This window comes from Pleurodeles waltl, chromosome 1_2 (genome assembly GCF_031143425.1).
Source record: "Pleurodeles waltl isolate 20211129_DDA chromosome 1_2, aPleWal1.hap1.20221129, whole genome shotgun sequence".
Classification (NCBI taxonomy): domain Eukaryota; kingdom Metazoa; phylum Chordata; class Amphibia; order Caudata; family Salamandridae; genus Pleurodeles; species Pleurodeles waltl.
In genome coordinates, this window is record NC_090437.1 from 1,127,112,215 (window position 1) to 1,127,134,638 (window position 22,424).

The 22,424-nt window shown below is 45.2% G+C and overlaps 1 protein-coding gene across 1 annotated transcript in view; it reads right to left on the reverse strand.

Annotated features, from left to right (window-relative positions):
• CC2D2A (coiled-coil and C2 domain containing 2A) overlaps positions 1-22,424 on the reverse strand; it is a 353,444-nt gene that overhangs the window by 142,876 nt on the left and 188,144 nt on the right. The window contains exons 18-20 of the mRNA XM_069202617.1: positions 7,102-7,249; positions 4,544-4,682; positions 2,312-2,515 (exon numbers count right to left, since the gene is read on the reverse strand). Coding sequence (XP_069058718.1) covers positions 2,312-2,515; positions 4,544-4,682; positions 7,102-7,249 — 491 coding nt within the window. The remainder of the gene's footprint in view (positions 1-2,311; positions 2,516-4,543; positions 4,683-7,101; positions 7,250-22,424) is intronic.

A 22,424-nucleotide genomic window follows, 5' to 3' on the forward strand; every position in this document is an offset into this window, starting at 1 on the left:
TGGAATGCCGAATAATATGAGGTTTAAGAAATGACAGACTGTAATCTCAATTTTTGGGGGGAAATCAAGCTTTTTAAGGCTTTACTGAATGCAAGTTTTTGGAACGATCAGGAGCCCCTAACTGTTTAACTGCAGAGCATGGAGATGGAGAGTAACTTGAGATCTTATTCTGTGAACATATTGCGGTATTACCTTTAAAGTACTTCTACACCAGGTGTACAACTGTACATAGAATTTGTTTAGAGAATGCTAGCTAGTATAATATCTTTAATCCTTATGTAAAGCTATCAGACTTCTTAATATTTAGGATCAGACACGCAGCTTTGTTATTCAGGTGGGCAATCTGGCGTTTGGAGAGGTGATTGCTCAGAAACAAGAGCCCTCACACACCCAGGTAGGTGTTACGCATCATTATTGGGCAGCTCCTCAATGGGCCGGCGCTGCAATGCCCAATGGGTCCCTCGAGAGGGCTCTTTGACGGAGGTCATTTGAGCATGAGATGCCGATGTGAGGGGTAGGTGCTCTTGATGTAGCTTGGTGTATAGTGAATAGTGGATTAAAAATAGCTAAGAGATACCCAATTAAATGTAATGAGTGGGTTCTCTTGTTATAGTTAAATGCAGTGTGTGGCTGAATGTGGAAGAAATGGTCCCCTCCACCTCATAGGTTAGTGTGTGCAAAGGTCGACAAGTTTCTTGCCTCATGGTTCACTATCGATTTGGGCAATTCTTCAGGACCGAAAAACTAAAATCTAATCTACTTGTGATACAGGAGATACAGGCAAAATCTGCCATTTCAGTCCTTGTTTGTTCACCAGTGTGCACACACAACGAAAAAGAGACCAGAACTTACCTGGGTCTTCCAGGGGGGGTCCTCCTCTCCTCTTTGTCCAATGGCGATGAGTCTGCAGCGGCTGCGTCCCTCTGGGCTCTGCTCAGTTATGGGCTGCAGAGGGGAAACGCAGACTGTCTGCGCTTGTACTGTGCAGTCCATAACTGGGCTGAAGCACCACCAGGTGAGTTCAGCTCCGCTGGTGGGGCTAGCAGAGTTTTTGGACTAACTTCGCGCTCCAAGCGGAGAGTGGAGTTCCAAAAACTCCTTTTGCTCTGACAGTGGGGCAGAGCTCCCCGCACACCCCTAGTTTTTATCCAAAATGGTCCAGCTAATGTGGATTTCATTGCAGTATAGGACTTATGTCATGCTTGAAAGTGGGAGAATAAATTAACTGGTTAAGGAGCTATTTATGAGGTTAGTGCTGACTGGTGTTAAAGTTAGGAAGCTGAGACTGATGGCCTTCACATTGGCAATATCTCAGGAAGGGGAGGACTTCCTGAAGGAGATTAGTATTTTGCTGGCTTCAGATTCTATGACATGTACAAACCCGTAAGTGCAACCACCTGGGTGGGGAGCAGGGTGACTGACTTCCATTTGCAGATTTAAAGAATCAGAAATTCTGGATCTTGGAATTACACTTTTCTTGGCGATTAATGTCATGTGGTTGTTTCAGAACTTGGACGATGGTGCAAGAATATTTCAGTGGTTGCCACCAGAAATCAGATCCTTGTAGATAATGAAAAGTTCCTTGATGGAGTCAAAGGATGCAGAGATGTGAGACTTGTAGCATTCCTTTGTCGCTTTGGTACAAACAGACCTGTTGCCACAGGCCAAGCAATTCACAGATAACTTGCTTTTGTGCCACTGTCTTTCTAATGCTCTGCTCATCCATTACATTTTATGCAAGTTATCACTGAACCATGTAGGTTTTGAGGGATAGTGGTTCCTGAATGGGGCGGGATTAGGACATTCAAGACCTTTTGGCAGCTTTGACGTAACTATGAAATTAGTTACCACATGCCCTGATGAAGTCTAAATCTCTTTTGCCATGTCCTGTAGCTGCATTCATGGAATGGTGGAATTCTAAAGATCATTATTTGCCAATGTACTTTCTATTTCCTGAGGTCTTGTGACAGTATTTGGAACAGCAAGTCACAGAGTGCTCTTCACAGGTACCCATCCTCTATGTTGTTCCTAACATTATGCTGCCTCTCATGTGCTCAGTACATATTCATGTGTCTGTTACCCCTTATTGGAAATGTATTAGATTGTGTTTATTTTTGGTGGGTGGAATTTGTAGAGCATGTTTTTCATGTGAATGGACTTTGAGGGCCCCAGATTTCAAATTAGAGCTGTGAGTGGATATCTTTCTTTAGAGTGTCATGGAGTTTACCACTGAAAGCAGAATAATCAACACATCCACTTATTAAAAAATGTCGCCTAATCTCCACAGACACATATGTTGCTCATCACTCACCTGGAAGACCTTTTCAGGTATCTCCTGGTCACGTATGGGAACGTGCTTATAATTTCTGAACTCAGGTACCTCTTGGTTTCTGAGCTGTAAAATTCTGAATCGTTTTGATCTGTTAAATTCTTCATGTGAAAGAAAATTAAATTCTTGTTGTAGCTGCTCTAGCCGGAAGAAATCAGGAATATAAGCATCTCCACTGGTGGCAATCTAAAAGAGTGTGATAAAAACAAAATAAATATTTTCATATATTTAGGGTGTATATATTTAAATTCAGATTGGTAAATATGCTTTAAATGTTTTTCCCACTGGCACACCAATAAGCTGCTGTATACTGAGAAACTATTACCACTGAATGCTCCTATATTAGCTCTGAAAGTTACAACACTTATAGGTTTAGAGATATAAAATGCATAACAACTGTCAGTACGTGTTACAACATTAGAAAGTATATGACATCTATATTCATGTATATATGTTTCCTCTTTTCATTCACTAAATGCAGGGATGCCACTGATTGTGAATCATGATCACTTTTTAAAACTTACAGATCTATTCATTTTTTTTATAGATTCCCATGAGCACCATTTGCTTCAAGTGTCTGAAACAATGGCAATTTTATATAAAATAAAGATCTTTTTCTAATGGTAAGCTAGGGTTTTGAAGATGGCTTGAAACTCATAGTTTGGTATTTCACACAATTTCCTCAAAATCAAAATTTCAATGAAGGTACATATCAAAGGCCCTCTGTTCTACAGCTTGAATGACACTGACGATTATCAAATGAAATAGTTTACATTAGGGTTCAGATAGTCTAAACACGTCAGTCAATTTAAGAGTTAGTAAAACACCTCAGTTATCTAGGCACAGTTTTAGTGAGTTAAACTGTGGTTTACAAATGTTTTCCAGATGCAAAGTATATTTGGTTAATGGATGTAGGGGAGGGAGGATTTAAATGCCAGTTTAATCTTATTCTGATTAAAGAATGGTTCATAGTTAAAAGTCTGTACATTGTGAATTATTACTTCATCAAAGCTACTGAGCAATGTATTTCATAATCTGTATTTCTGTTACCTTTGGTGAACAAGTTTAAGAAAATCGAGTGACATCTATTATAGCATCACAAGTCCGTACTTCATATTGTTCATCTGAGATGAAGCCTCATTTATCATAAATCACAAAGTACTGATGTTTTCTGATATGAAAGGATGCACATATGCTTGATATTTTAAACAATGTGCTAAACACATTTTAAACACTTGGTATATGTGGGCCATGAAGATACTTTTCTGGAATTAATACCAGGAAAAAAGTCCAACACTACAAAAATAGAAATACTAGCCAGGAGTTCAAGTAGCATCTCAGGTGTCTTTGCCCAACCTCTCCCAACAATGTCTTGTAAATTGTAATGGTGAAAGATAGCTAGTACCATGACTGGGCCTCTAATTTGTTTAGCCAGCTAGGTGAGGTGGCTTGGACAGGCAGTGGAAAAGCACAAAAAGTCCCCATGCTCCCTCAAAAACACAGCATATTTATTAAATATATTACATTTTGCAGTGGTAGTCCCCGATCAACATTGCAACCTCTGGAAAATCTAAGACCAAGAAAAATCCATTGCAGCAGGGGAAGTGAGTACATTGTAATAGGGATGGCTTGGGTGCCCACTAGGCCGTTCTTCTACGCATATATATAGTGATAACCATATACTTGGAGCTACCCACAGTTTCAAGTGATACGCTACAAAGGGACGAGCCAAGACTGAAGAGTAAGAAGCAGAACAAGTGAGTCCACTGAGCATGCCTCGAAGGTCTTCCCTCCTCTTTTTAACACAGCACATGCGGTAGAGAAAAAATTTGTCCCTTCATCACTAAATACTTCTATAAATGGGAATGCTTGAGTTTGAGCAACACACAAATATTATTGGCCTTTTAAAAGAGTTGAATACTAATATTGAAGGCATGAAATCAGGGGTTTACATCTTATTCCTAAAGACAAACTTCTACTTCAGTGGAAACTATTATATTCATTGGGATGTGAACTTCATAACAATAGCCTCAAAGGTCCCAAGCACTGCAATTTGTTCTTTAATAAAAATATTCTAAAATCCAAGTATGTTCCTTCATGCGTTCTAGAGTTTTGTATATGTGCAAACCATATGCGTGATGTAAAAAGGGGTTTGCACATCTAGTGTAAATGATTATTGTAGCCTACAAATCTGAATTTATGATATCATTTTACCATGATTAGCTGCATCAAGGCTGCATTATTTGGGTCATTCGGATCAAGCTTGGATTCTGCTGCCCACTTGCTTAACTTCTTCATATCAGTTAGGCTGGACGCTCCAATTGATGCTATTGCATCAATATTCTTCAAAGCTCTGAAAATATAATAAATGCATATAATCTGTATTGAAATCATAATTCATTTTTATGAGACCTAGTTCCCTTTCAAATTAAAAAATAAAATACATCGCACCTCTTCTATCAAACATCATGAACAAAATCCTAGTGGTCTTTTCATAAGACTGACTCCCTCCTTTCTAATGGATCTTTAATGCATATTGCATTAGGATTGAACAATAAATCAAATCAAACAATAAGTCTTGTACTTCTCACATGGATATTCTAGTAATGGTTACAGAGTGTAAGGAAGAAGATATCCTTTTTAGAAGTAAACTGGTGTTCTATGATTATAAACCTGATCTCTGAAGTGAATAGCAAGTAAACAGATCCATCAGGAAGGCATACGTTCAAAGAGAAAAGCCTGGAAAAAGAAGAGAACTTTTCTGCAATGGTGGCCCAAGGACAAAGTAACAAATATCAGAGTCGAAGGTGACAGTCTCAATGGAAAGGTGGATTCCATACAAAAAACAACAAATGCAGCCCTCGTTCCAGGTGTGGATAGGGAAAAATATATGGCTGCACCAGTCGTACATTTCTGAAAATGCATGCCAACACTGATTCATCATCCACCTTCAGCAAATAGAGACTTTCCTAACTCGGTGATTAGCCTCGGTTCACGTTATGTTCATCAATTTCTAAAGTTATTTTAATACATTTAACCAACTAATAAGCACATCAAATGTGTGTGTCTGTTTCACAACAAGGTGGTGATCAAAAAAGTAAGGCTAGGAAAAGACTGGCTTTCAGAAATACCAAAAACATGAAAGAAATGTGTGTGTTTTTCATAAAAGTAATTTAAATAGCATGTGGATACTTGAATTAATGCCAGCAACAAATATATTTTGATCGCTCCAAAACATATAATTGTTGGAAACATTTTTCCTCAGACTTAAACAACATCTGGGTTGTACCAATTTATTATTTCTCTATAGTTTAAATAGGACTGCAACTAGAAACAAAAAAATAAACATGGAACACCATATGTAAAAATATCAAAACAGTACACAGAAAAAGAATGTATGTAGGCATTGCATTTTCTAATACTTCAATTCAAATGAAATTAAATCTAAAAACTGGACCAAAATGTTATTCTAAAGGGAATCTAGCACATGCAATTGTCAATTAACTTAACAACATGGTAACAAGACAACCGCAGTAAAACAGAACTCCGCCATAGCAGTAGCCATAGCACAATGCACCATTGTTTTATATGTAAAGATAACTGTAAAATATGCGCACTGAATCACCCTGCCTAGCCATTCAGACTTCTGCCAAATGTCACTGATCCAATGATCGAAAAAGAAGTCTGTCGCCGAATTAATACTGTCCTTCCCAACTCTAACTCATTGCCTTAGTTGGTAAAGTCTAAAAGAAGTTTTAAGACAATGCACTCATGAAGATAATACAATTGGCCCCTCCTTCTGAAGTCTGTGACAAACAGCATCCATCAATCTGTATTTAGTCTGACCTGCTCTCCAGCAGTTTACTTCAGTGGTGTATGTATGGGGTCACCTTCTAGAGATATCCGCTGGGTTCCTAATATCAGTGTTTCTCCAGATGATGCAGAAGTATGTGTGTTAACTTGGTAAAACTATGGTCAAGTGAATGTTGATCGCATATTTTGACTCTCATTTATTCATCTAAAGCCAGACGCATTTCAAAATCACATATTTGTAATCTGGACTGAATTGCTGCAGAAGGGTGTTTTATTGCAGCAGCTTAAGTCTGGGATCCCGGGAAAGAGGGCTAGAACCAGTTGTCATTACTGTTGAATTAATCAAGTTTTTTTCCTCAAAACCTTTATTAACTTAAAACTTCTAACTGTCCTTTGGGCGTGGACAATAAGTCGAATTATTAAAGTCAAGCATCTTCATGGAACAGTTGTCCCATTCGTGCCTTCCTCATCATCTCACATAATTTATCTGGAGATTCACTGATTGCCTCTTGTAAGCGAACAGAGGCTACAACCAGAAGGTCAGCAGATTTGGTGCTTTTGGCGTTTTAAAAGAAAACGCATATCTTTACTCTGGTTTTTTTGGGGGAAAAAACGTGTTTTGAAGATGAGAGGGCATGCATTTATGGATAGCATGACATGTAGGCATCACTGATATGGCTAATTGGATATTTTCCTATTGGAGGTGGATATTTAATTTTATGAAAACAATAAAACGTGTTCTTATTTTATAGCTAGAAATTGGTGGTGAAAATTCTTACAGAATTTTGAATGCATGGACATCAAAACAATATTTCTCACATATATTCGCAATGATAAAATATAGTTATATTTCACAGGAAAAGATCAGCTGTTAAGTGAGGTTGTTAAACTAATGATATGCCAACAAGCGTTCATTGCACAGCACACAAGAGACCTGCTAGGGCGCTTTCATGAATTACCTCTGAATCCCACTGTTCTGCTGTGATATTGGTGGGGCTAATGGCACTCCATTTTCTGCAACTGCCCAGGAAACGCTGTAGGATAGCTTCCCAGACGTCATAAGAATCATTTTATTACTTCCGTCCGCTTCAAATGAAAATGGCACATCTAGCAAAAAAAAAAAAAAAAACATATAAAATCCAATGACTGCTAAAGGATACACAAAGGAGGGTGCACTTCATGCAACTCGGGCTTTGCCACTAGTTTTCTTATAAAAATACTCAATGACCTTTGTGAAGATCGTGCAAAACCTTTCCGGCCCTAGTAACTAGAAGTCACCTGTGCATGGCCATTATGCACCACATATACACATACATACACGGATATTGAATGCCTCTGGGCACGTGGGGGTATCCATATCTTTACTGACTGCCAGCAGGCAAGGAGGTGTGCAAAAGACTTCCTGTGCATGTCAAAGCCTTGCAGACCTCAACATCCTGAAACTGGGCAATCAGGGACCCATCATCAAGGTTTATGAAGACTTAAAACTATCTATTTCTATTTACCTAATAAAGGGGAAAACAATATCCCATGGCAACACAGTTTCTGACACTACTAGGTGGAATGGTGGCTCAATTGGGAGTACATTCCCTCCTGCCCCTTCTAGGCAACGAATATAGGTTCAATGATATGGTTTCAGTGAATTTGTTTTAATTTGCATACGCCTGCTATCGGGTCCAATCCATAGGTAAAATTACTCCGTTATCAGGAAAAGCCTGAAACATAAACGGAATTAAGGACGAAACGCTTGGCAAACTGAATTCAGCTTAATTTGCACAAGGTTTTTGTACAAACTTAGAACTTCAGTAGGAGTATAAACTGTGAATACATGTAAGGAACAGAATAATGCACAAGACACAAGAAAATGACCAGGGTACATAAACATAAAAAGTCTTTCTGAATCCCATGTTATCTCAAGAAAGATTAATCATTCTAAACTCAGCTCCAGCCTGGGATGCAAACATTGCTGTAATATGGCCAGGCTACTTGAGCTTCTTTTGTGCACTTAGTGGCACATACACACAAGAATAGTGGAGATGTGAAACAGCCAAACTACCTAAGGAAGAAGGTGGGTCTGTCCGTCTGATGCCAGAATTAAGAAGAGGACATTAGAGCTGGCGGTAATAGTGATAAGTATGTGAAGATGGGCGACCAGAACCAGGCCAGTGCACAGTTCTGTCTTGCGTTAGTGTATACATCAGCAGTAAGTCGAAAGAGTTTGATGCAAGCTGGGTGTATGTGACATACAGGTACAATTAAGCAGTACACCTTATTACAAAAAAACAAAGCACTTAACAAAATGGCTGAAAATCTAGTCCACTGGTTTAACAATCAAAGAAAGCAACAGCAGTCTAGCATTCCTCTATGTAACAGTATGTACACAGAATGCTGTCTTAACAAAAGCCCTCTTAAAAGGTTAGATAAGGATGAAAGATCTCCCTTAAGCATCTTAATTAACTCATGGAAGATCTGGCCCATTTCCACTGAAGTACGAGTTTTTTTGGATCTCTCCCTCTCCACCCTTTTCATCCTGTCCCCCTGCACACCCATTTCCCAATGCAATGTAGGTGTTGATGCTCTAAATAAATAATTAGAAGATTGATGTGCAGGATGCAGACTGTCTGAGTCTTCATAAAACTTAGTAAGCCTTTGTAAAACCAAGTTCTAGTGTCAAAATAAAGATTTATTCAAAATAGGGACAATTACAGAAGGGAAATAATTATGAATCAAATGAGTGGGGATTAGCATTTTAATAAGCCAAAATCTAATAATCAAATAATGCAATAGGATCACCATAAGGTAGCTCAAAGTAAGCAGACAGCCAGACCTAAAGTATAGTTCAGCAACACGACTGACAATCTCCCTCCAAAGAATGTGCAAATGCAAATCAAATGACAGACCAGTGCACAGTCAACATAGCAAGAAAGGTCTAAGTAAAAAACACAACAAACTGAATAGTGCAGAGTCTGCCTAGTAAGCAAGTGCAAAAAGCTCTGGCACATTTTCGCAAAAACATCTTTGATAGGGTTTTAGGCTGAAAAGCCACAAACAATGAGTGAAATTACATAATAGGGCTGGATTAACAAAGATACGTGTGAAATTACATAATAGGGCTGGATTAACAAAGATACATGTGAAATAACTAATGAATGTTCAAATATATAGGACGTCTTGTAAGGAAATGCCTCCTTGGCATGGTTACCCCCTGACTTTTTTTCCTTTGCTGATGCTCAGTTTTGATTGATAGTGTGCTGGGACCCTGCTAACCAGGCCCCAGCACCAGTGTTCTTTCCCTAAACTGTACCTTTGCTTCCACAATTGGCACAGCCCTGGCACTCAGATAAGTCCCCCTGGTACCAAGGGCCCTGATGCCAGGGAAGGTCTCTAAAGGCTGCAGCATGTCTTATGCCACCCAGTGGACCCCTCACGTAGCACATACACACCACTGCCTCACAGCTTGTGTGTGCTGGTGGGGAGAAAAAGACTAAGTCGACATGGCGCTCCCCTCAGAGTGCCATGCCAACCTCACACTGCCTGTGGCATAGGTAAGTCACCCCTCTAGCAGGCCTCACAGCTGTAAGGCAGGGTGTACTATACCACAGGTGAGGGCATATGTGCATGAGCACTATGCCCCTACAGTGACTAAGCAAAACCTTAGACATTGTAAGTGCAGGGTAGCCATAAAAGTATATGGTCTGGGAGTTTGTCAAACACAAACTCCACAGATCTATAATGGATACACTGAAATCTGGGACGTTTGGTATCACACTTCTCAGCACAATAAATGCACACTGATGCCAGTGTGCAATTTATTGTAACATGCACCCAGAGGGCATCTTAGAGATGCCCCCTGAATACCAATCGACTTCTAGTGTGGGGCTGACCAGTTTCTGCCAGCCTGCCACAACCAGACGAGTTGCTGGCCATATGGGGAGAGTGCCTTTGTCACTCTGTGGCCAGGAACAAAGCCTGCACTGGGTGGAGGTGCTTCACACCTCCCCCTGCAGGAACTGTAACACCTGGCGATGAGCCTCAAAGGCTCACCCCCTTTGTTACAGCACCCCAGGGCATCCAAGCTAGTGGAGATGCCCGCCCCTCCGGCCACTGCCCCCACTTTTGGCAGCAAGGCTGGAGGAGATAATTCGGAAAACAAGGGGGAGTCACCCACCAGTCAGGGCAGCGCCTAAGGTGCCCTGAGCTGAGATGACCCCTGCCTTTAGAAATCCTACATTTTAGTTTTGGAGGATTCTCCCATTAGGATTAGGGATGTCCCCCCCCCCCCCAACAGGGAGGAGGCACAGAGAGGGTGTAGCCACCCTCCAGGACAGTAGCCATTGGCTACTGCCCTCTCAGACCTAAACACACCCCTACATCTAGAATTTAGGGGCATTCCAGAATGCAGGAAATCAGATTCCTGCAACCTGAACTAAAGAAGAAGGACTTCTGACCTACAAGCCTGCAGAGATGACGGACGACGACAACTTCTTTGGTCCCAGCACTACCGGCCTGTCTCCAGAGTCGAAAACCTGCAACCAGCGACACATCCAACAGGGACCAGCAACCTTTGAAGCCTCAGAGGGTGGTCCTGACCCCCAGGACCAAGAAACACCCGTGCGCAGCGGCTCTGCTCAATAACAGCTACATCTTTGCAACAAAGAAGCAACTTTTAAAGAACTCACTCTTCCCGTCGGAGGCGTGAGACTTCACACTCTGCACCCGACGCCCCCGGCTCGAGATCCAGAGAACCAACACCACAGGGAGGACTCCCAGGTGACTGCGACCGCGTGAGTAGCCTGAGATGACCCCTCCTGGACACCCACAGCGACACCTGCAGACAGAATCCAGAGGCTCCCCCTCACTGCGACTACAAAGGAACCGACGCCTGGACCAAGCACTGCACCCGCAGCCCCCTGGACCTGAAGGAACTGAACCTCAGTGCAGGAGTGTCCCCCAGGTGACCCTCTGCCTAGCCCAGGTGGTGGCTGTCCTGAGAACCCCCCCCGTGCCTGCCTGCACCGGTAGAGTGACCCCCGGGTCCCTCCATTGCAACCTATCTAAATCCAGACACCTGATTTGCACACTGCACCCAGCCGCCTCAGTGCCGCTGAGAGTGTGTTTTGTGTGCCTACTTGTGTCCTCCCCAGTGCTCTACAAAACCCCACTGGTCTGCCCCCCAAGGACGCGGGTACTTACCTGCTGGCAGACTAGAACCGGAGCACCCCTGTTCTCCATAGGAGCCTATGTGTTTTAGTCACCTCTTTGACCTCCGCACCTGACCGGTCCTGAGCTGCTGGTGTGGTAACTTTGGGGTTGCCTTGAACCCCCAACGATGGGCTGCCTTTGCCCAGGAACTGAGACTTGTAAGTGTCTTACTTACCTCACAACTTAACCATTAGTTACCTCCCCCAGGAACTGTTGATTTTTGCACTGTGTCCACTTTTAAAATAGCTTACTGTCATTTTAACAAAAACTGTATATGTTATTGCTCTAATTCAAAGTTCCTAACTTACATGTGTGGCGTACCTTGCATTTTATGTATTTACTTCAAATCTTGAACTTGTGGTTCTTAAAATAAATTAAGAAAATATATTTTTCTATATAAAAACCTATTGGCCTGGAGTTAGTCTTTGAGTGTGTGTTCCTCATTTATTGCCTGTGTATGTACAACAAATGCTTAACACTACCCTCTGATAAGCCTACTGCTCGACCACACTACCACAAAAAAGAGAATTAGAATTATCTAATTTTGCCACTATCTTACCTCTAAGGTGAACCCTTGGACTCTGTGCACACTATCTCTTACTTTGAGATAGTATATTCAGAGCCAACTTCCTACACACCTCAAAAAAGTTACATCTAACATCGGTGTCCTAAGATATCTAGTAAACTGCTACCTTGCTGCATATTTTTATTTTACATGCATAGGAAATATCAGTGCTTTTGTGTGACTTAATAATCAATAACACATTCAGAGTATGAAGGGATTTCTAGTTCGTACCTATGCAAAAGGCACATCCAACATCTTGGACATGGCTTCCTTATGAAGAGGCAAATTAATACATTTGTCTTTTATCAACAGGCAAATGAAATTGGGAAGTGCAAAGAAGTCTACTATTATGTTAATTGTTCTGAAATCGAAAAACACACCCAGATATGCACACGGAATGGCTTGTTCTGTAAAAAGACAAACGTATCAAGGATGTCAATGTAAGCTGGCTGCTGCCTTGTCATGTCGGCTATGGCCTAGTTATGTTAGCTTAAACACATCTGAATTAAGTATTCATGACTAATTAATAAAACACTCCTTCTTCATCCTAACCACCCACCACTGGGCATCCTATAGGATGTAGATTGTCGATGCTCTGAGAATGTGATGATACATTAAATGTTGGTGTCTGAATGCTTGGTGAAGCCAAGCAACTGATCACAGCTGGAGGGAGAATGGAGCCAAAGCACGGCCTAACAGGCTGCGGTTGTAACCTAAAGGCCTTCATGAAATAACAAACTTACCACCTACCTGAATGACTCCAGACTCTTCCAAGAAGACCATGACCTCTGACTACAACATTTTGATGACAAGTTGTTAAAATAATCGGTGTGGCAATGCAGCAGAACCCTGGTCACAGTTGGGACCTGATACTAACAGGGGGGGGACCTGCCTAAAAAAAGACTTCTGCCATCACAGCAATAGTCTGCGGCCGCCCTCCTTCAAATCCACTGGCAAGTAATGTTATCATGGTTGCTGGGCAGAAGCAACCCAGTGAGTAGGGTGAATAAGGACCTGGTGGAGTGAAGAAGAAGCCAGAGAAGCGGAGGTAAAACTGTGGTGATCTCTTATTAGAGAGCCCAAAGCAGGTTTGTAACGCGATGCAGTGTGACAGTAAGCAATGAAGAGAAGTATTGTGTTTTTTTTCGGGAAACGTCCTAAACAATGCATTGGGAACAATGCAGACGTTTCCCACGCAAGCATAACCACGCCTCCTGGAACTATGACTGCCTTTTTCTGTGCCTTGACCACGCATGTGCTGAATTATGCATATGAGTTGTTAAGGCACAGAAAAAGGCAGAGTGGATTGGGAGAGGACCCGGTGAGGTACGTGAGGCTGGGTTAGGGGTGGGGGGAGGATTAAGGGCTTGGGGTGGATGGGGGTTGTTGGGCTATTTTTTTTAGGGGCGAAGGTAGGGGTGGTGTTTGGGATTTTTTTTAGGGTAGGGCTTAGGTTGGGGGGTTGCGCTATTTTTCTTTTTTATGTTTAGGGGTGGGGTGGATTAAGGGCTTGAGGTGGGTGGAGGGTTGGTCATTTTAGGGTAGAGGGTCGGGTGGGGGTGGATTAAGGGCTTGTTGGGCATTCTAGGGTAGGGGTCGCACAATTTTTAAAAAAAAACATTTTAGGGAGGTGGATAAAGGGCTTGGGTAGGGTGGAGGGTTGGGCATTGTAGGGTAGGAAGATTGCAAGATTTATTTTTCGGTTTTAGGGGTGGGGTGGATTAAGGGCTTGGGGAGAGTGGGGGGTTTGGGCTAATTCATTTTTTTAGGGGAAGGGGTTGGGTATTTTAGGTTAGAAGTTGCACTATTTATTTATTTTTTAAGGTTTTAGGGGTGGGGTGGATTAAGGGCTTGGGATGGGTGGGGGGTTTGTCATTTTAGAGTAGAGGTTTGTGCTAATTTTTTTATGGTTCAGGGCTGGGGGTGGATTAAAGGCTTCGGGTGGGTGGGGGGTTGGGCTAATTCTTGTTTTTTTAGTGGGGGTTGGCAATTTTAGGGTGGGGTTGCACAATTTTTTTTTTAGGTTTTAGGGGTAGGGTTGGGGTAGGGGGTTGGGCTAAATTTTTTTTAGGGGTGAGGATTGGGTATTTTAAGGTGGGGGTCACGCTATATTTTTTTAGGTTTTAGGGGTGGGGTTGATTAAGGGCTTGGGTTGTGTGGGAGGTTGGGCATTTTAGGGTAGGAGGGTGGCGCAATTATTTTTCTAGGTTTTGGGGGTGGATTAAGGGCTTTGGGTGGGGGCTTGGCTAATTTTTTTTTTTACTGGCGGGGTGGGCGGGGTCGCTTTTTTTTTTTCCTTTTTAGGCTTTAGGGCTGGGGTGGATTAAGGGCTGGGGTGGATTAAGGGCTTTTTGGGCATTTTAGGGTAGGGGGTCGCACTATTTTTTTTAGGTTTCAGGTGTGGGGTGGATTAAGGGCTTTGGGTGGATGGGGGTTGGGCTATTTTTTTTTTACTTTTTTTTAGGGGCGGGGTAGGGGGTTGGGCATTTTAGGATGGGAGTCTTTTGGGCCTCATGGTATGACAGAACCACGCATGCCATTCCTACACATGCCTTTACTAGGTATGCTTTTACAATGAAAAATCGTAGTAAAGGCATGCATAGTAAAGGCATGCATGGTAAAGGCATGTGTGGTAACAATGTGGTTGTTGTTCCGCCCGCGTAGTAAAGGCATGAGTGGTTCCATCATACTTTTGTTTTTTTTGTGTGGAATGCATTCAGAACTGAATGTTAAGTTTACCGTGGTGGTGGAAGTAATTTGGATGGACAAAGGAAAGGAGGAACAGTGTGGCACTTGTGTTGCAGTATAGAGACAATTGTGCTGGTTTCATTTTTAACTGTGGGCTGCTGTTTAGAGTGACAGTTACCCTGTATGATATCAACTTCCATCACTCACAAGCCCTCTCACCACCCTCTAGTGTAGGTGCAAACTCTCCCTTCGTCACAGTTTTATGAGCTCAGAGGGTGATGAGTTTTGTTGAGTAACTGCACACCTGTGTGATGCCCTTGGAATAGTAAATTATGTCATTCTGCAGTCTTGTGAACCTCTTGCACCCAGTTTCTGTGTGTCACAGCGGCTGTTGATGTGCCAGTCTCAAAAAGGGGACTGGTTTCTAGAACCTTTGGCACCTGGTGTAACTGAAGAAAAAGGAGAGGAAAAACAGTGCATACCTGCAAGGGCCAAATGTCCAGTGAATACCTTCAGGAATTACTTGGGGTGTCATCTTACAGATGTTCATTCTGATGACTGAGCAGCTTCCAGAGGTACTGGTACTGGGTGCAGCTTTGCTGCTTTCTTCTGTCTGACACTTAGGCCCTCATTCCTAGTGTGGCGGTCTTAAGACTGCCGCCAAAGTGGTTTTTAGGTCAGCCGATGGCCTGACGGTGCTGGCGGTCTTAATCCACCAGGGAAGCGCTACTAGCACCGCTGCCCTGGGGATTATGACCCCTGTGTCCGCCAGCTTTTGCATGCGCTTCCATTGCCATGCAAAGGCTGGCTGAGACGGGGTGCCAGGTGCCCCATGGGGGCGCCTGCACTGTCCACGCACATGGCATGGGCAGTGCAGGGGACCCAACGGACAGCCCCGTTGCGCTTTTCACTGCCTGTCGCACCCGACACACCTCAACATTGCCATCAATGTTGTGGTGAGTATCCCGCTTGGCCAGTGGGCGGAAAATCCGAGTGACGGTCTTCTGGCACAAAGAGTTTGGCGCGCAGCCTCCACCACCCGCCAAACTCATAATGAGGCCCTTTGCCACGTTAGTTGAGCCAGCTAGTTTGACTGCATTTAAAGCATGCTGGGTGCTGGGCAGCATTTTTATCTGTGCAAGTGTGTGGAAGAGTGTGTTGTCCTTGTGAAGTTTTGTGGGTTGCTTGTGTAAGATAAAAGAAAAATAAAGTCTGTCTTGTTGTTTCTGGGCCATTATTGCATTGGGTTATATATATATACGGCATGTGCAGCAGTGGTTGTATTAACAGATGGTGTTTATATATTACTTTACGATAAAAAAAAACAACGGCTACAGGGACGTTATAGTTAGCTGCATGTTTTACCCTCACAAACCCACAGAAATTCAGCAGTTACAGTTATACTTATAACTATACTTATCTGAAGAAACTACAACTCCTGCCGGAAAGTCACTTTAGGCCACAAGTTATAGCTTCTTAAAAGTGTAGAACTGTAACTTCTGAATTTCCATGGTTTTGTGTGAGTTAAACATGAACCTAACTAGAATGTAGCTCTTGTTTTTTTATAGTGAATATATATATATATATATATATATATATTGCTAACTATAACATCAACAATATGGAAACTGCCACTTACCCAGTGTACATCTGTTCGTGGCATGTAGTGCTGCAGATTCACATGCTATGCATAGCTCTTCCGACATCTAGTGTTGGGCTCGGAGTGTTACAAGTTGTTTTTCTTCGAAGAAGTATTTTCGGAGTCATGGGTTCGAGTGTCTCCTCCTCTCGGTTACAGTGTGCATGGGCATCGACTCCATTGTTAGATTGTTATTCCCCAAAGGGTGAAGAAAGGAGTGATAGAGTATAAGAATATAAAGAGATGTCCATGCAAATGTAAATGTATATTCATATGTACAAATGTTAAACACTTGAACGACTACAGGCTTCCGGGGAGGAGGGAGGGTGCATATGAATCTGCAGCACTGCATGCCACGAACAGATGTACACAGGGTAAGTGACAATTTCTATTTGATGGCATGAGTAGCTGCAGATACACATGCTATGCATAGACTACAAAGCAGTTAATCCTCCCAAAAAATAGCAGTGGCTAGCCTGTAGGAGTTGAAGTTGTTTGAAATAGTGTTCTTAAGACAGCCTGGCCTACAGTAGCCTGTTGTTGTGAGAAAACATCAACACAATGTACAAGTTACTTACCTTCGGTAACAAAATATCTGGTAGAGACAAGTTGCAGATTCCTTACCTTAGAATTTTCTCCCAGGCGTCAGACTGGATCTGGAGATTTTTCTTCGAGCAATACCCTTGCGCGTTAGTAGGTGGCATTGGTCAACTCCGTTGTCGTCGTGATGACATTGGGAGTAGTACATAGACACTGGCCTCGTGCAGTGACGTCAGTTTCTTTTAATGACTTTCCACGCCAGAGCGCAGAGCCGCTAAGAACACAGACTGCTGCATCCGAGCTAAGGACCTGAAAAGGGGAATCCCTGTCCTTAAAAATCAGTTTGCAAGCGGGGAGGATGGGTGGGCGGTAAGGAATCTGCAACTAGTATATGTCTCTACCAGATATTTCGTTACCGAAGGTAAGTAACTTGTACATCTGATAGAGACTTCTAGTTGCAGATTCCTTACCTTAGAATAGATACCAAAGCAATGCCATCCTCGGTGGTGGGCTACGAACCAAGATCATACTAGAAAGTCCTGCAGGACCGAACGACCAAATTAGCCATCTCGACGGACCTGACTATCCAGGCAGTAATGCTTAGCAAACAAGTGCAGGGATGCCCACGTAGCTGCCTGACAGCTATCCAGGACAGGAACTCTGCGTGCTAACGCAGTGGAAGCAGCAGTTGCTCTGGTGGAATGATCTCGCAAGCCTTCAGGAGGTTGCTTCTTAGCCAAAGCGTAGCACATTTTGATGCAAAGAAGCATCCATCGAGAGATGGTACGCTTTTGCAGCGCCTTCCCTTTTTTTCGCACCCACATAGCCAACGAAGAGTTGATCGTACACCCGGAAATCTTTAATACGATTGAGGTAGAATGCCAATGCTCTTTTTGGGTCTAGACGGTGGAGTCTCTCCTCCTCCTGGGAAGGATGTGGGGGTGCGTAGAAGGTAGGCAAAGTGGTGGACTGGCCTACATGAAATGATGTAACCACCTTAGGAAGGAAGCTCTAGAGCGTAACACTACTTTGTCAGGATGTACAGACAAATATGGAGGTTTTGAGGAAAGGGCTTGAAGCTCACTCACTTTGCAAGCAGAGGTGATAGCGACCAGAAAGGCAGTTTTGAATTTGAGGAGCCGCAAGGGACAATTATGCATTGGCTCAAAGGGGGTACACATCAAATAAGTAAGTACAAGATTAAGGTCCCACTGAGGCATGATAAATGGAGTGGGAGGAAATAAGTGGGTGAGCCCTTTTAAGAACCTACTCACAATAGGAGATTTAAAGAGTGAGGGCTGATCAGGTAGCCTAAGAAAGGCAGAAATGGCAGATAAATACCCTTTAAGGGAGCCCAAAGCAGAGCCCTGCTGGGCTAAAGAAAGAATGAACAGAAGAACCTCTGACAAAGGGGCAGAAAGGGGTTCAACAGATTTGTTGGTACACCATGCCACAAATTTATTCCAACGACAGGCGTATACAGTTTTGGTCGATGGACGCCTGGCTGCCCAGATAACATTGCAGATTTCGGGTGGAAGGGCAAAAGCCATCAACTGTTGCTGCTCAATCTCCACGCATGAAGGTGGAGGTTGGACAGGTCCGGGTGCAGAACCGTCCCCTGTTGCTGCGACAGAAGATCCGCCCAAAGAGGCAGTCTGAGTGGAGGATCGATGGACATGCTGAATAGCTCTGGATACCACACTCTTCGAGCCCAGTCTGGAGCCATCAAGATTACTTGGGCCTGGTCGTTCTTGATTTTCTTGAGAACTCTGGGAAGAAGAGGGATAGGCGGGAAGGCGTAAAGGAGGCCTGAATTCCACTCGAGACAAAAAGCATCTCCGAGCGAGTGCCGCCTTGGAAACTCCAACGCGCAAAACAGCTGACATTACACGTTCTCGGCGGAGGCGAACAGATCTAACCAAGGCTCTCCCCACTGCTGAAAGAGACATCCTCCGGATGGAGACGCCATTCGTGATCGACTGCATGTCAACGGCTGAGTTTGTCTGCTCTGGCGTTGAGGAAGCCCGCCAGATGTTGAACCATCAGGGCAATACCCTGATGTTCCAGCCATGTCCAGAGGCGTAGTGTCTCCTGACAAAGGGTCCAGGACCCTACTCCGCTCTGTTTGCTGGAGTACCACATGGTGGTAGTTTTGTCCATGAACACCTGCACCACTTTCCCTTTGAGAGAGGGAAGGAATGCTTTCAACGCAAGCCTGATCGCCCAGCGCTCCAGCAGATTTATATGGAGCCCCGATTCCGCCAGAGACCAGAGCCCTCTATTCTCCGCCTCTCCCATGTGGTCGCCCCAACTCAGAAGTGACGGGAGAGGGATCTGCTGTGGACCCAATTGGGATTCGAAAGCCACCACTGCAGCTCTTTTGCAGTCCCCTCCGAGATCTGGACCATGTTGGAGAGATTCCCCTGATGCTGCGCCCACTGGAACTTCAGGGCCCACTGCAGAGCCCGCATATGCCATCTGGCATGTGTCACTAGCAGGATGCAGGAAGCCATGAGGCCCAGCGAAACCCAAGCCCGAGGCTGAAAGACTGGAATCATAGCCTGAATGTCTTGGACTCGCTTTTTGGGAGGATAAGCCCGTAATTGCACTGTGTCCAGAACTGCTCCGATGAAAGGGAGCGTCTGAGAGGGAGTCAGGTGTGACTTCGGCACGTTTTTAGTGAACCTCAGCGTGTGCAGGAGGTTCGCCGTAGTCTGAAGGTGGGAGACGACTGTCTGGGGCGAGTCCGCCTTCAACAGCCAGTTGTTGAGGTAGCGGAAGACTGAGACCCCTAACCTGCACAGATGAGCTGCAACCACCGCCATCACCTTCGTGAACACCCAAGGGAGGCTGGTAAGGCCGAACGGGAGCACGGTAAACTGAAAGTGCTTGTGACCTACCACGAATCGTAGGTAACGTCTGTGGGCAGGCAGGATGGGGAGGTGGAAATAAGCGTCCTGCAAGTTCAACGCTAACATCCAGTCTCCTGGGTCTAAGGCTGACAGAACCTGAGCCAAGGTGAGCATTTTGAATTTCTCCTTCTTGAGGAAATAGTTCAGGTCCCGAAGGTCTAAGATAGGACGTAAGCCCTTGTCCTTCTTTGGTATCAGAAAGTAGCGGGAATAACAAGCACAACCTACTTCTGGCACAGGGCCAAATGATCCTCCGGAAGGTGATGGAAGGATGGTGGCATGTGTGGTGGAGCAGATTCAAAAGGGAGGGAGTAGCCCTTCCGAATGATCTGCAACACCCACCTGTCCGTGGTGATATGTTCCCAGTGGGGCAGGTGATGGCGGATCCTGCCACCAACTGGGGGGGAGTGAGGGGACGGACTAGGAGGGTTTGGAGGCTGCAGCGGGGGCAGAGGTGGACTGGACAGACCTCTGGTTCCCTGTCCCACGGTCACATGGGATTCCACGTCCTTGGCCAGGCATAGGCTGGTCAGCATGCGTGGCACAGGGCTGTGAGGCAGATGTGACAGGGCGCCCTTTCCGTGTCCACGAAAGGGACGAAAAGCAGACTGTGGTGGGCGAGAGGCTGAGGAAAGACCGAGGGACCGAGCCATAGCCCGGGAATCCTTGAATCTCTCCAAGGCCGAGTCCGCTTTGTCTCTGAAGAGACGGGTGCCATGAAAGGGCATGTCCGTAAGTGACTGTTGGACATCCCCGAGAAACCAAAAGTGCATAACCAGGCATGGCACCGTAAGGCAACTGTCTTTGCAACTGATCTGCCCAGAGAGTCGGTCGTATCCAGCCCACAACGGTTTGTGAACTTCGCCGCGTCTCTCCCATCATTCACTGCTTGGGAGACGATAGCACGGGCCTCCTCTGGTATCTGCAGCAGAACTTGCACATCCGTATCCCACAGGGAGAGGGTATAACAGAATAAAGGGCATGCAGTGATCACAGACCGCAGCGCTAGACTGGAAGAAGAAAACAACTTCTTGCCAAACTGTTCCAGCCTTTTGGATTCTCTATCCTGGGGTGCAGAAGGGAACGTGCCTGAAGAAGAGGAAGTCTGGATAACAAGACTCTCAGGCGTGGGGTGTTGGGACAGGAATTTTGGGTCATTCGGAGCGGGCCAATGGCGGCGAGCAATAGTCCTGTTCACAGGAGCCCCTGTGTTGGGTTTGGACAATGTACCCAAAAGGACATCGGTGAGGGCCTCATTGAATGGTAAAAGGGGTTCTGAAGTAGAAGCCCTAGGCTGAAGCACCTCTGTCAGGAGATTAGACTTGACCTCTACAGTAGGTAGCTCAAGGCCTAGGACCTCAGTTGCCCTACTGACCACCATACTATAAGTTGCTCCCTATGCCGTAGCCACGGTAGGAGGAGACATCATGCCAGTGTCAGGAGAAGTATCCAGACCATTGGCGTTGCCCAAATCCTGTGCCCAGTCCATAGCAGGGTCATCCTGGTATTCATAAGGGTCCAGGGACACCTCCAATTCCTCCCCATATTCATACCCAAAGGAAAAAGGGTCGGAATCCAACCTGGGGCGAATAGGCCCCACCGAAGCTGAAGGCGGCGGCGGACAATGCAGCTCTGACTCCGTGTCGTCGGGGATAAGAATTGGATCGATGTCGATAGTGGGCACTACCTGGCACCTCTGTCAGGAGATTAGACTTGACCTCTACAGTAGGTAGCTCAAGGCCTAGGACCTCAGTTGCCCTACTGACCACCATACTATAAGTTGCTCCCTATGCCGTAGCCACAGTAGGAGGAGACATCATGCCAGTGTCAGGAGAAGTATCCAGACCATTGGCTTTGCCCAAATCCTGTGCCCAGTCCATAGCAGGGTCATCCTGATATTCATAAGGGTCCAGGGACCCCTCCAATTCCTCCCCATATTCATACCCAAAGGAAAAAGGGTCGGAATCCGACCTGGGGCGAATAGGCCCCGCCGAAGCCGAAGGCAGCGGCGGACAATGCAGCTCCGACTCCGTGTCGTCGGGGATAAGAATTGGATTGACATCGATAGTGGGCACTACCTGGCGCCGGGGAAGGTCTCGAGGGTGCGCCTGTGCCGGAGTGGATCCGCGCATGGATTCGGAGGTGACCTCGCTGGCCGGGGCCGAAGCCGCTGGCGTGGAACCCGAAGGCCCCTCAGCTGAACCCCTTGGGCCCGAAGGCTCCGTATCGGGGTCGGCCCACCCAAATATGAGGGGCTTGGCCTCGTAAAACTCTTTCAGTTGGGAGTGGGTCGCTCCGGCTCTGGGAAACTTGGGAAAGTGCGGAGTCGACCCAGACGCAGGCTCTGAGGACAGAGGCCTAGTGCGTGGTCGCTCGTTCCGCGTCACGTCAGTGGAGCGACGGGGCGAAGTCGGAGAGTGATGGAACTTCTTCAACTACTTCTTCTTCTTACCTTGACCTGAGGATTTAGAAGAAGACGAGTGGTGATGACTCCGTGACCGATCTCAAGACCTTCCTCTCGAGTGATACCGGGATCTACGCGGAGTCGAGTGCCGGGCCGCCATTAGCTTTAGGGAATGCTCCCTCAATGCCTTTGTGTGCATGGTCCGACAACTCGGAGCACGACTTCGGGTCATGGTCGCGCTCGAGGGACCACAGACAAACACGATGAGGATCAGTCACCGACATCGTCCGATGGCAGTCCTCACAAGGCTTGAACCCAGTCTTGAGGGACAT